The 15,109-nt window shown below is 43.9% G+C and overlaps 1 protein-coding gene across 1 annotated transcript in view; it reads right to left on the bottom strand.

The window, feature by feature from the left end:
• The window catches only part of LOC138466421 (extracellular calcium-sensing receptor-like), a 193,713-nt gene that overhangs the window by 162,593 nt on the left and 16,011 nt on the right, over nt 1–15,109 (bottom strand). The window contains exon 2 of the mRNA XM_069607229.1: nt 9,768–10,006. Coding sequence (XP_069463330.1) covers nt 9,768–10,006 — 239 coding nt within the window. The remainder of the gene's footprint in view (nt 1–9,767; nt 10,007–15,109) is intronic.

Below are 15,109 nucleotides of genomic sequence, written 5' to 3'. Positions count from 1 at the left end.
AGATATCGACTTTTCTATGGAGCTTATATTAGGGCTCCGCCGGTACGGTTGAGGCAGCGAGCACGTGCCTTCAGGAGGCCAAAGTACGCTCAATGCACACACGGTTCCTGATGTGTGCCTGGTTGTAGGCATTATCCTGCAGTATTTGTGGATCACGTACAGGGTTTATTAGCCAGGACATCTGTGGGTATCCAGAGTCACCTGCATGGGGCGAGGCACAGGCATTAGCCATGGTGTAAGATGAGGGGGTGAGCTTAAACACTATCAGGGCAATGGAAAGCTTTGGCATGCAAATGGGCCTTTTCATGTCATGTGTCGATGTCTCTGCATGTTGTGACACTCATGTCATGCATTGTTTCTGCTTCACATGCACCCTGTTCCCTTGTAGCATAAGTTACATGAGGTGTGTGTTGGTGACATGTGCACCTAACATGGTGGCTGTCATGTGGCAGTTTATTTCCACTGTGCTTGTGGCATACTGAATTTCCCATGGATCCGTCAGGCAGAGAGAAAATGACGTCTTGCTTATTCCCCTTCTGCTAAGATTCTTTTTCGCAGCTCCCTTCTGACCTATCATAGGGCTTTGATCACTGCTAAAAAGTTTTTATTATAGCCAGAAAGTTCTATCAGCGCTTAATAAACCTAAAGCCCTCTTTTATCTTGTCCAGTCTCTTTCTTCCCCTGAGACTGGAAAGGCCTCTGTCTCTCCTTCACAAGGCCTGTGTGATTCTCTTTCTGATTTCTTTCTTGAAAAGATCTCTATTATTCGCGACCACATAAAGGCTGGTCTGCCGTCGCTCGCAGCCCCTAAAATTGTCACCTCTTGTACTTGTCCTACTGCTTCTTGGTCTTGATTTCCGCATTTCTCTAACTCTGACGTATTGGCAGCTATCTCTAAACTAAAGTCTTCTTCTCCCAACGATGCTGTATCTCTTATTCTTTTAAAGGAGGCATCTGCTGAGATTATCGAGCATATCACTACTGCTGTGAACACTTCCTTTTCCACTGGGCTTATTCATCCCTCTCTTAAGCACGCCCTTGTGGTCCCCCTTCTTAAGAAGCCGTCTCTCGATCCAGACGTGCTGTCTAATTATCGCCCTATCTCACTTCTTCCTTTTCTCATGAAGCTGATGGAGGCTTTGGTGTCCCCTCTTCTTTCTAACTTTCTCGAGTCTTCTCATTTCTTTGATCCGTTTCAGTTTGGTTTCCGCCCCGGGAGGGGTACTGAATCTGTCCTGAACTCGGTGCTTTATGACCTGGTATGCCTGGTGGATGAGGGTGGTGTCGGAGCACTCCTACTCCTGGATCTGTCGGCTGCTTTCGACACCGTCGATCATTCCATCTTGCTTTCCCGCCTTTCCAACGCTGGTCTGTCTGGCCGGGTCCTGGACTGTTTCACTTCTTTTCTGTCTGATCGCTCTCAGTCTATTTCTCTTCCTACTTTTCGTTCTAAGTTGGCTGCACTTGTGGTGTCCCTCAGGGTTCTGCACTCTCTCCTATTCTTTTCAATATTTATATTAGATCCCTTCTGCTCCTTATTCATTCACACGGTTTCCGCTATTATTCTTATGCGGACGACATTCAGATTCTTGTCCGCCTGGACCTCACTCAAGCTGAGACTGCTGCTCGCCTTAGGAATTGTCTGGAGGATTTGGGGCACTGGATGATGACTAATTGGCTACAACTGAATGGCAGTAAGACTGAGGTCCTGGTTGTAGGTACCTTGTCTCCCCTTCTGTATTGGACCTCGCAATTCTGGCCATCGAGCCTAGGTCCTCTACCCCTGCCGGTTCAATCAGTCCGTAACCTTGGTGTTAAAATCTCTGCATCTTTGGCTCTTGATATTCAGGTGGCTAGTGTCTGCAGTACTGGGCACGTTAAACTCTGCATTTTGCGAAAAGTACTGCCTTTTATTCCGGTTGAATGCCAGGCATCGGTAGTGGCAGCCTTGGTCCTCAGCACGCTTGATTATTGTAACTCTCTTTATCTGGCCCAGCCTCGCTATCTGATCCAAAGGCTTCAACTGCTGCAAAATGCCGCCGTTCGTTCTATACTTCGCCCTCCCTTTGGATCCCACATCTCTCCTCTGCTTAAGAAACTCCACCTGCTTCCTGTGGCCAGTCGGATCTTGTTTAAATCACTATGTCTGGTGCATCGCGCCTTCTATGGCTTGGGCGCTGAGTATCTTCAAACTAAGTTTGTTCATTACTCTCCTTCCCGTCTACTGCGTTCTCAATCTGAGTGTTTTCTTACTATCCCCCACTACCGTTTGTCACGTATGGGAATCCTGGAATAAGTTGCCTATTGCTCTTCGGGCAACTGAAGACCACCTTACATTCTGTCGATTGCTGAAAACTACTCTGTTTTAGGCCACCCTTCCTTCTTATGGTATTGTTGTGGCCTTTCTGGTCCTCTGCTATCCTCAGTAACTAGCGCCAAGATACCTTCGGGTGTATGTGCGCTTTACTAAATTTCTATAACATAACATTCTATAACATCCTCACTAAGCATCTGGATCTGCCAGGTGGCAATTGTGGGATGCCCACATTGCTGTCATACTGGCAGGGTTGTTCTTGTGTGAGGCGATGTGGCCATTTGTCATCATTGCTTTGTTGCTTTGGTAAGTGTATGTTGCATTGTATTACCTGTAGTAATGTTGGTGTTCATGAAGGTAAGTCCAACATATGCATGCTCTCTGATCTGTACTGTGAGGTTGCTGGGGCAGGTGGTCAATTAGGGAATTTGCATTTGCTTGTCATGCCATCCTTTGTGTAGTTAGTTGCATCCCCCCACAGCGCATGTGCGCTGGCATTTCTACTCACCCAATATCCATGTCTGTTGTCCTCTGTGCCTCTGCATCTATCCTGGCAGTGTGGTGTTCTATAGGACCAGGGCATCATAGGTGGAACAAGGGTAGTGGGCACAGCACTGGGTGATATACAGGTTGGGGTTGCAGGTGACCTGTATATTCATGGAGTGGTAGTACTTGCAGTTAAGGTACACTGCTTCATGGGACTGGGGGGCCACAAGTGCAACATGGGTACAGTTCAGGGCAACAATCACATTTGGCCTTTGGGCTGGGGTGGTAGGCAGTGAGATGTGGAATTGCAATTGACACAGGAGTGCTTCAAGCACCTGGCTCAACACTGCACAGAATGTGGGCTGTGCCATGCCATGCATCATGGCCACCGAGTGCTGGAACGTGCCAGTTCCAAGGAATTGTAGGACAGACACTAGCTTCAGAAGAGGGGCAGCGATGTCCGGATGTTGATCATGCTCTCTATGTCATCCTATATTGTGGAGAGCAGCTCTGTTATGGTGTCCCTGTTGAGGTGGCACAGGGTGACCAGCTGGCTGTCGGTGAGGATCCAAGGTGAGGGCCTAACCCTTGAGATCGGTGCACACATACCCTGAGCTCTCCCCCTCCTCCTACTCCTCCTCCCCCTCCCCCTTACATCCCCCTGTAGTCCCTGTGCCCCTGGCCTGGTTGTTCTGCCTCTCTACTTCCAGCCGCAGCATGAGCAGCTCACAGTGGCTAGTGGCATAATGGTTTCGGAAACAGTGTTTGGGGTTAGGGGTGTGCCTTATGTAGCAATCTGGGGTGGATTGGGATCACCTGTGCCTTCATTTCAGCAATAAACTGGATGTAAAAGCGCTGTGTTTCCGGTGGTATTAGCAACTGTTTTTGGCACTAATACTGCCTAACATGGACTTGGATTGCAGCTATATTTGCACCTTGTGTGGACGGCTGTAATAGCACTGGCTGACATTACAGTCAGAGGTATTTCCGCCATCTCATGATCCGGTGGAGCGGTGTTGGCGGAGCTAATTCCCTTACTGTCACTTTTAAGGCTTACCCGCAGACTTTTGATGAGGCCCACAGACTCTTAGCACAGATAGTCTTATGGATTGATAAGTTTCCCCATAAGAATGAGCTAAACGACAAGGGAAATAAAGCAGAAGGCTTTACTTACCTCCAAATGTCAGGTCAGGAGTCATAACAAAGCAAAAAGAAAGGGTGGCCAATACACATCTATTGGAGAAAAGCAGCAACATGATCATCTTTCCTAACAAACACATACACACAAAGATTCAGGATAAAGATACATAGACTGTGCACTCTGGGTTTTAAAATACAGGAGATCTATGCAGGAGAAATTAATAAAACAGTGCCATACTAAACACAGTTTGTTATTTTAAATATGTCTTTGGGTAAGATAGAAATGTGAGAATTAAGCAGTCTCTGTTACACAAGTTCACTATCTTAGCTTCTTACACAGGCTTAACAGCATCTGGCCGGACTCCATGGGAGCAGCACCTTGCAGCAGCAGTGGAGGCATTTGTCCAGCAATCTTGATGTGACAGATGCCTTAGGCTCAAAAGAAAGCAGGGTGCATGAAATGTCAGGTGATTCAGTCAGAGCTCCGGATGTTGCTCAACATCTTCATGGCTGAAATGCGAATATGCCAACACAGCACATGACAGTGACAATGCTCTTAGACCTCAAACACGGTGTGGCTCCTTTAACCAATCCCCTTGACGAATTGGGCCCTCTTCTAGTTGTTTGCAGAAGTCTTGTTTCAAATGATTCACTGTGGTTTCTGGACATCTGTACTTAGTGGCAAGTGTTTATTTATTCATTTATGTATTATTTTATTTATTTTGACATTTGTAGAGCACACCTAACCCGAAGGCAACTGGGTGCTAGTTACATAAGAGTGATGGTTATGGTAATTACAAATTGTATGTTATAAATAACAGTTACAGGTGGTGCAATTGTGGCTGCTGTTATACAGTCAGAAATCATTGTACATATATATATATATAGGTGTGCTGTGAAAAGAGCCAGATCTTCAGACATTTGCGGAAGGACCAAAGGGATGGATCTGATCTAAGTATGGAATGCCCTACCTCCCACTATCCGTGGCGAGGACTCCCTCACCACCTTCCGCAAAACACTGAAAACTACCCTCTTCACATAAGGACCGACACATCAGCACGAATACTTATCATTTATGTTTGTAATATACGACCAAATGCAATATTTGTAACAACAGTATGATTTCCTGTACTACTCATAATGTGTCAACAATCGCTATCATATGTACCATGTAGCTAAGTTATTGCAAGTAACAGCGCCTCAATGCCCCTGGGCTGCTTGCGCGCTATATAAATATAAATAAATAAATAAATAAATAAATAAGTGCTAAAGGTAGGGCGTGTCATTGTTTGGCCACACTCACCGGGAAGCTACAGCCACCAGCTTTTTTGCGCCTGTATCTGGGGATGGTTAGGAGGCATGTGTAGGCCGATCGGGTAGGTCTATTGAATTGGGCCTTGGAGGTTTGTCTGGCTAGATACATTGGGGAACTGTTTAATAGACATTTGTGGGTCAGACATAAGGTTTTGAATATGATGCGTTCACGGATGGGAAGCCAATGGATATGACGTCTGGCTGTATAGCCCTATAAATGAGTTGTGCACGTGCCTTATAGCACTGAATGATGGCTGGGAATTGGTGGATTCTAATGTCCTTCTACCAGTAGTCAAACATCGCCACTGTAGTAAATGCGATTCCTTCTTTGCTGTTAACTCCAGACTCAAATATCTGCAGCAAGTCATCATCAAGGGAAGGGATGGAAGAGTGCATGTTCCTACATGACATGGTTGACTTGCTCCCACTCTGCCCCCACCTTGTCTCCTATAGATTAAAAAGTCAAATTTGTAAACGCCTCACCTATGTCTGACCTACGTCAGCCCACCCCGGTCTGCCCGCTCTCTTTGAAATGGAGATGGACCAGCCGTGACCAGAAAAGCTATCCCTCCCCATGGATGTGAGTAAGCAAGATTCTGTCAAAAGGCAAAACACATTTCCTGGAGGCCGACAAGGTGCCGGATTCTCGAAAATAACGAAAAGTGGGGACATCTGAGATGTGCCTCAAATGTGCCTCAAATGGATGCGCCTCATTCACAGAAGTACTTATCGCAGATAGATTTTAGAAAAGGAGTGCAACATGTTTGCTAAAGATGTGTAAAGTGGATGGAAAATCTGCAAAAACACTGCATTGAGCTAGCAAAAAAAATGAATGGCCACAGAAAGTGAGTAATCCTGATTTACAAAACCGCCCTCTGAATTTGCTCCAGAAAATGCCCTTAAAAATGTGCTCCTTTCACCATGTGGAGCAAGTGGCCCAGAAAAGGGTGCCAATGATTTTTCAAAACAGTGAAGCATACAGTGCACCACAATCACAACCACCGACATAGTAGGGATGCCCCGAACAGACAGACAGGTACACATTCCCAAAATGGCCAATCCAATAAGCGTGATGCTGCTACACCAACTGATGTGGAGGGAATGATAGCCGTATTTCAGCTGCATGATGACAAGGTCACCCGATGGTACCACTTACCACCCCATATCATAGTTGAGATGGTGAGTCATTGAGAGGGGACCCCTACCAGACGCACAATACAAACCCATGCCATGTCACCATTAGTGAAGGTACTTTCAGCCCTGGATTTCTTTGCCAACGACTCCTTCCAGATCACCAGTGATGTCATGACAGTGAAACTATAATTCTCACAGTCTCAGGTCCTACGCAAGGTCTTCAACATGATCCTTACGTCTGACAAGGTATATATAGGCATGACTCAAAACATGCACCAGGATGAAATAGTGAGGGCATTGTATGACATAGCTAGGTACTGTGCATTTGTGTTGCAACTGATTGCATCCGTGTGGCCCTCATACCCCTGTGGCCGTAGAAACACATGTGCAGGAGTGCAAGGACAACAAGAAGTAGAACACTTTCCATGTGGCTGTCTGGCAATTACACAGGCAGTTCTTGCATAATGTTATGAATTAAATGCATAACCCTACTCTACGTCAGCACAATCTTAGGCATTGCTGTACAACATTCCAGAGTGACGTGGATAAACTCCCCTTTGAGACATTTAAATGGTATAAACTACCTCGATGGAAAGTAAACGCACCACACAGCTCAAGTTAACAAAATATGCATAATTGTCTAAATATCAGACCTAGTTTGCACATCAGACAAAAAGAGAATGAAACCTGAACAAATTGTCAGAAATACGTTGCTTGTGTTTTTTTAGAGCGAGAGATGCACTCGTTAATGCATCTCATAAAATGCACCATTTTGTGATGCAAAGAGCTGCTCATGTCAGCATTTGCAGATATAAATGTGTGCACTGGACAGATGTGCCAAAAACATGAACATTTCATCAGACGCGCCATTAAATACCCACATATTTGCACCTCTTTTGATCAACAATTTGGGCACTCTTGAACAATGAGCATGTTTTGGTGTGCTCTGGGTGCAGTTTCCACCTCCAAGGATAGGTGCTGACATGACACAGCAGCAGACAGTAGATGTAGATTTTGTATATGTGGATGCTAGTGGTTCAGTTATACACACATGAGTTGGCAGGCCCATCAGCTGGTGAGTTGAACTGACTTTCATGCAGAATCCTTTTAGCTGGCAGGTGGAAGCTCCCAGTATGGTACTTTTTTGCCCTAAAAACTAAAAGCTTCATTAGCGGTCCAGCATTGAAGCATGGGGAGGATAGCTCAGGGGCAACATGCTCACCTTGGAAGCAAGATGACAAGGAGCAACACAGGTTCGATCCCCGGTCCGTGCTTACACACCTCTGGGTATTAAGTGCGTTATAAATAACCTATCATATCATAGGCGAAATGGTAAATTGTTTTGATAATGAATGATACTATTAATTATTATTGTAATGATAATTATTATTATGATCATTAGTATTATTATCTTTTATCAGGGTTGTTTAATGACGCCCCAGTGCACTTCAATCATATCTAAATGTTTGAAGCAAAACTTCATGAATATACCACTGAGAAGTCTGCCCCTAACTTGAAGAATACAATGGCAAAAATTTGAGATACTCAGATGTACGTTTTTGTTCACTCGATAATTATAATTTAAATAAAGATCACATTGTATTTATACCATTTAAGTTACAACTATCACCAAGATATTTCACCCTACTATATTATCCAAATCCACTGTCCACCTTCTCCTGGCATCGTGTCTAGAGCCAAGGGAATTTTCTGGGTTGACTGTCTTAGAAACTTTGGCTCATCAGTTAATATTAATAATAAACAGAAACATGCCATAAACCATTGCGAGAAGCACATCTAACTCAACACGTTCTAATTAATCAGCCCCCTCAAAGATTTAAAGTCGAACTTAACCAGTGAAACTGAGTCCCTGATGAAGAAACTGCACTTGTAATAAGTAACTGGAGGTCAGCACCCTCAAGCTTGAAATCTCTTGATGGTCAGGTTTTCTGTTGGAAAAGCATCACCTAACCAGAGAGAGTTTAAGGGATCAGCATTCTCAGTCTTGCTGTGTTGACCAGCATCTTGAGGGGCATTGTTGAGCGATGGACCAGGAGCTATGAGATATCTTGACCAGCTATTTGTACAAGATGCTCCAGTTACATTTAATGAATTGGCTGCTAAATTCCACATTCCAGCTTCCGGTATGAGGCAATATATAACTATCATCGATGCAATTATGAAAAATGATGATACATTGATATATAAATCTAATCCTCCCAACCCTGATAGGCTACAACATATGAAAAATTCCAATATGTCAGCTTCATCATTTTACAAACCTTTTTCACGAGCCTCTTCCTTGGAATCTGCGTGGGACTGTTATTATGCTTGGCAGCAAGACAGAACTCTACTGCAAAGTCAACTATACTGGCCTCAAGTGTGGAATCATATCTCCAAAGTTAGCACGTCAGGGAGTCTACTTCAAACTCTATACTTTGTCCATCATATAGACTTTATCACCCATCTTTTACTCTTCAATTATAGTGTTGTACAGAGTGACAAGTGCTGGATTGGTTATCATGCTCAAGGTACCTTTAAACGTATGTTTGTTGATTGTCAATTTTTTAAATCGTTTTGGGAGAGTGTGTGGAATACATTTAAATCATTTTTAACTTCCAAATAGATTTCTGTTCCCAATTTCTATTTTTGGGTAGTGTATTGTTATAGATATGAATGACAGGTACCCGTTTAATCTTCTTCTTTTAGTAGCCATTCAAACCATCACGTCTAAGTGGAAGAATTTAGATCAACTCCATTATAAAATCTAGTGGAATTCAATTTGTAACTCCTTATTTATTACAAAAGCATGAGCTGAAATGGCAGCCCTTTCTAGATTGTTTAGCTCAAGTAGCCCCTAGCTAATTTAGAAAGTAACTAATTAAATATCTGCACATCCCTTTCATGCATCTTTCTCCCCCTCCCCTCCTTTTTGTACCTGTCTTTGTTTGTGCTTTTGTTTGTCTCTTTGTGTTTTTTTGGTCTCATTATGTATATGGATTTCATATGTATGCATGGCCTTCACATACTCTAATGTTTCACTTTCAACAGTTGATTTGTTATATTATAAATGTGTTTCATGAATTGTGTTGTAATTTATAGATGCCTTGTATATCTCGGCCTTAAATACAACTTAACAAAAAAAAGGAATACAAAAAAAATCCCAGATATGTTGTCTTGTCTCCACTGCCTAAAGCTTGGTACTCTCCACTGGAGAACCCAATTGCAATACTTGAATGTGTGTAGAGCCAGTGCCAAATGCAGTGCTGGAGTTCATTTTCAGCCAAAAAAATAAACAATTTATGAGCCAACATTACACTAAAGTGTTTGTCACTAACAATGTCTCACCTGGGGATATCTGTTCAGTCCCAGGATCTGCGCCAGTAGTATTGAACGAGTTGATGTAGATTCTCCTATAATGGCGGCAGTCTGCTGTCTTCCCCAACACTGGTTGTTCAGAACAGGCCTCTCTCGTCCACTGAGTAACCAGAGAGTCCCCTCAAGGGCCTGCAGCAGCATCCCGCAGCTGTCATATATATGAAATCCCAGGGTGACGTTGGGTAGGATTTTGGGGTTACTGTTGATCTCCTCAATGGCAAACACCATGACCAGAAGCCACTGGTAAGTATAAAATACAAACCTACAACACAAATTGCAGAGATGGAGCTATAGTTGATGAATGATTTGTTATGTCACATAAGTATGTTTTTTCCTGTAATTAATAGGACAAATGATTAAAATACAAGTACTGAGCGAAATACTCAAAACATGTTGTGGCATAGATGTGTTCTATTCTGAAAGAGCATTTGAATACCTCCAACCGCTTGCGCATTTTGCATTTGCATGAATCAAGGGAAGTTGCTAAGCATTTTAAAGAGCACCCCACATTAAAAGAACAGGGTGTGCTTCAAAATGAGCAGAGCAAAATGATAATGGTGTATTTAGAGCATGTCTAATGTATGCGGTTGGTTCTTTAAATAAGCTGTCTAATTCTTGCTCAATTTAGTAGTATCCATTATATGGCATTGCAAACTTCACTTAAACCTTACATTTACAAGTTAGTCACATAAAGGGGGTCCCCCTCGATGGGGCGGCGCATTGAAATAGATATGAAAGTGAGCTTAATGCTTTTATGATTCCATTTAACGGTGTGCCCTATATGTCCTTGCAAGGTGTATGAAGGGTAGCAAGGGGGAGTTTGCCTCTCTGCTTTGCTCCCCTAATTAGCCCTGGAACTCCAGGTATACGCCTGTAGGCGTAAAACCAAAAGATTCCTAGAGAATACATCTTGCATGTATACCTGTTTGATAGCAGGTGGATTTCATAGGAATCCATGATAAAACTCTGCCTGCAATAATTAACTTGCAGGCAGCAAGCGGAGAATGAAGGTGCAGAGCAAGGCAAGGGCGATTTCACCTTGATATATTCTTTGCTATCACACTGCACTTTCTGAGTGTTGAAAATTGCATATTGCATGAAGTTGCCCCAAAGGCAAACCTATTTTGTCCCCAGCATGCAATTTTAATTTGCTACAAAATGGCCCCCAACATGTTTGCAGTTAGTCAATCAACCCACGAAGGTATGTCCTGCTGCGCTTGAAAAAGACTTGCATTAACACCCGCTATTAGAGTGTAAAGACCAGCACAAACAGGTCTACAAATGTAATTATGTGTTTTTGTTTATTTGTAGTTTGTCACATGCTCATGCAGATATGAACATTGAAAACTAGTACTGTGAGCCAAGGTAGCAGAAGGTGAAAAAGGAAGATGTTGATGGTATGGGAGGTTGGAACAAAAGTACCTCTGTTCTGATCTGAAACACCCTTTGATTTTCACACACCAGCTTACTCCCAATGTCAGCAACACAAACAAACACATCTGTGGTAATGTATCTTGATAAATCAATAGAGATCTGCAGCAGCCATCATGATGGCAACTGAATAACCCCCTAATTGGAGCTCATCCAATCACTTGCATTCCTGCCCGGCAGCCTCCCTGATGGTCCTATCCTCATGGTCCTATCCATCATACCATAAACAGCTCTGCCAATGTACCTCAGTGCAAGCATACAGCACCATGTGCTATTCCAATACTGGAGCTCACACAGGGTAAACCTTCTTGATGCTCTGCGCCTTGCTATGCATAAGAACGTTGTGCACTTAAAATTGTGTAAAAGTGGGCAGAACGTGTGTGCTTCTCGACCTAAGTTTAATACATCCCACCTAGATTATCATCAAGCTATTCAGGCTGCTAAAATGGTCTATTACACGAATCGTATCTCTACGGCAGCAAATACATCCAAAGAGCTATTTTCTGTGGTTAAGGAGCTCTCCTGTCCTTTACCCTCAGGTCTATGCTTCTCAAGACCTGTGTGATTGTCTGTTGGATTATTTTGCACAGACAATCTTTCTCATCGGAGTAAATATGCTGATTTCTATTTCTGTAGCAGTCTTGTCCTTCTTTTGTTTCTCCTTCTCAGTCTGTCCTCTTCTCTTGCTTATTGGAGATCTCTGACTACCGTGTACTTGAAGTTATCTCTGATCGTAAATCATGTTCTCCTCTTGATCCTATTCCTCTCTTTGTGCATAATGAGATAAAGGCTGAACATGACCTCATTATGACCTCTGCAGTCAATTATTCTCTTCTTGTCAGTGTTGTCCAGACAGCCCTTAAGCAGGCGTTGGTTGTTCCCCTCTTGAAAAAGTCCAACTTGGATCCCTCTTGTGTGGCCAGCTTTCAACCTATTTCCCTTTTAAGTGTTTCTTATACAGCTTATTGAGGCTATTGTTGCTCCACAATTGAGAGACTTTATGGAGGACATCTTGATTCTTATCACTTGGGTTTCTGCCTCCTGATGGGGACCGAGTCACCTTTAGTTTCAGTTCTTGATGACATTGCTATGATTAGAGACCAGAGTGGAACACATTTCTGATTATGCTTAACGTATCTTTAGCATTAGGATGTCAGCATTACAGGAACTGCACACCGATTGTTTGTTTCTTTTCTCTCTAATTATTGAGTGTCTCTCTCTCTAATTATTGAGTGTCTCTCTCGTCCCCCTTTCAGGTCTGAGTAATCTGTGGTGAGTTGTGGGGCCCCTCAGGGCTCGGCAGTTTCTCCCCTGTTGTTTAACATCTATGTCAGGCCTTTTGGAAAGTTGATCCACTCTCATGGCTGTCATTACTATAGCTATGGTGATGAGATCCAGTTACTTTTGAGAGTGGATCAGAACACAAGGACTCTGCTATGCACCTTAGATCTTGTCTTACCACCTTTGGCAGCTGAATGAATCAGAACTGGCTCAAGCGCAATAGTGAGAAGTCCAGAGTTATGGTCAGAGGCCCTTTGGCTAGGAGTCAGCTGAGAACTCTGGATGTATGGCCTTCTAGATTAGGAAACATGCCTGTGCCAGTGGACTAGGCGTTAAAATCACCTCTTCTCTGTCACCTGAACCACAGATTAGCGTTATCTGCATACCTGGCTATTTAAAGCTTGAAACCCTTAAAAAGGTAATTTAATTTCTGCCTGTGCATCTTTGGGGCTTTGTGATTTCCACAGCAATCTTTGGAGTCCTTGACTACTTCAATGCTGTCTTTCTTGCCCAGCAAACATATCATATCCGTAGGCTTCAGAATCTGCAGAACTCTGCAGTGTGACTTGTCATGGACCTGCCTAAATGTTCACATTGTTCTCCCATCTTGGCTCACCTTCACTTGTTGCCTTTCAAAAGTAGAATGAAGTTTAAGGTGTTCTGCATAATTCACAAGCAGGGCACGGTATTCCTCCTGGAGAACATTTCTCTCTGTACTCGTACTTGGTCTCTCTGCTCTACATAACTTGTCTTATCAGTGGTTACCTAATTTTGGAAGGCCACATATGGTGGCAGAGCCTTTTCCGTGGCTGCCCCTCATCTGTGGAACTTGTTTCCTCTTGCCCTGGGGCTTACTGAGGGTGTGTCCAAATTTTGAAAACTGCTTAAAGCGTTCCTATTTCCTAAATGATCTCTCCTTGCCTTGCTGATTTTACTCCTGTAGGTCTTTCTTGTTTAGTGCCCGAATACCCCTCGGTGAAATACCTATACATTAACATAACATAAAATAACACAAAGCAGTACCAATGCACACTAATCTTGATCTCTTACCTACTCTCTCTCCCTAAATATCTTCCTTCTCGAGCTCTTTGCTCATCCGCCTCCAACTCCCTCAGAGTCAGTCGCTTCTCTAAGCAACAAGTCGGTGGTAGATCTCTATCTTCGGCTGGGGCCTTCCTCTGGAACAGCCTCCCTGCCTCCCTTAAAGTTGAGGAGAACCATCTCCGGTTCTGGAAACACCTCAAAACCTTTCTCTTTGCCTCTGCTTGTTCTCCTCCTCTCCTCTGCTGACCTCCTGGATGTTACCGAAACTGCACTGGCGACCTGGACACCCTCTGATCCCAGACCCAAGTACCTCCCCCGCCAGCATCACACACTTGCACTGTCCACCTGCCAACCTCTGCACTTGGGGACTGTTTCTGTATCCCTTCAGTCCCCCCAGCCCTTGACACCTGATGTCTGCACTTACCCATGCACTTGCCTCATGATGGCCGTTACTTACTTATTGTTTATCTATTCACATGTTCTGCACTTTCCCTGCCCCCTTCCCACGCACTTGCGCAATCTGAATGACACCTGGCCTAGTAGGATCATTGTCTCTCCTCCCTTTGTTCCCCTCCCTTGCCTCGTCGCGCCTTGAAACAGTAGCGTCATCATCTGCTCTGAAACCACATGACCATTGTGCTGTCTGCAGGACAAGTAAAACAACCTATGGAAACAGAGAATGAAACGGTGTTATTGTGGTTGCGCAACATTGCTTACCTCTGGCATGAGATGGGCACAGGTTTGATGGTGAATGTTAATCCCTGGTATGCAGTGGCAACATGGAGAGGGAATAGTCCACCGATGAGGACAGTCCCATCCTGGGAAAAGCCACTCGCTTCTCTCCTCTGTAGCTGGCATCCAAGCATAGGACTCTGGGAGATTAACCCGGGCATCAGGCAGACCACCTGGTAGAGGGGGGCTGTCATGCACAGCAGAGTAATGAGGAAGCACATGAGATGCAGACTCCTAGCAGTGGTGGGCAAGATCCTCCTCATGTCGCTCAGGGTGTGGGCACTCATCAGTTATTGTTTGTTATGGCCGAGAAATCACGATCAGTCATTGATGGTGACCAGCGTTTGGGGAATAGTTTTCCTACCAGAGAACAAGAGGTTAAAACATGTTATCATGTCGTATAACTACATTAAACACTTAGAAACATACTCAGAACTCTGGGATGATACCAAGTGAAGCAGAAGTTCAAGATCTAATGCCATAAAACTACCAACACAAATCAACAAGCATCAGCAAAGGCAGCAGACACATGGTTTTACCTAGCCTTAAGATGACAAAAGGTGTGATATGGTGCTAATACCGGGCATGTAACGGCAACGCATGGCACATGTCAATGCCTATTTACTAGCCAAAATTGTTGGCTTTGCCAATGCCTCTTTTAACAGGAATTCAGTTCATGGAACATACGAAAACACTTACATACTAGACACGTGGTTAAGACCCGTGTATCATGTTAGGAGCTGGCTTCACTGGTTTATAGGTGGCATTAAGGCATTACCTTTCAGAAGGTTCCCCAGAAAGCACACAGCTAGATGCAAAGAGATCCCAGGAAGGTGTGTTTTTTTTTTATCAGAA

Source organism: Ambystoma mexicanum, chromosome 1p, assembly GCF_040938575.1.
Source record: "Ambystoma mexicanum isolate Mex_15411 chromosome 1p, UKY_AmexF1_1, whole genome shotgun sequence".
NCBI lineage: Eukaryota > Metazoa > Chordata > Amphibia > Caudata > Ambystomatidae > Ambystoma > Ambystoma mexicanum.
Note: the sequence above shows the minus strand (reverse complement) of the source record. Positions and strands in the feature narration are given on the sequence as shown.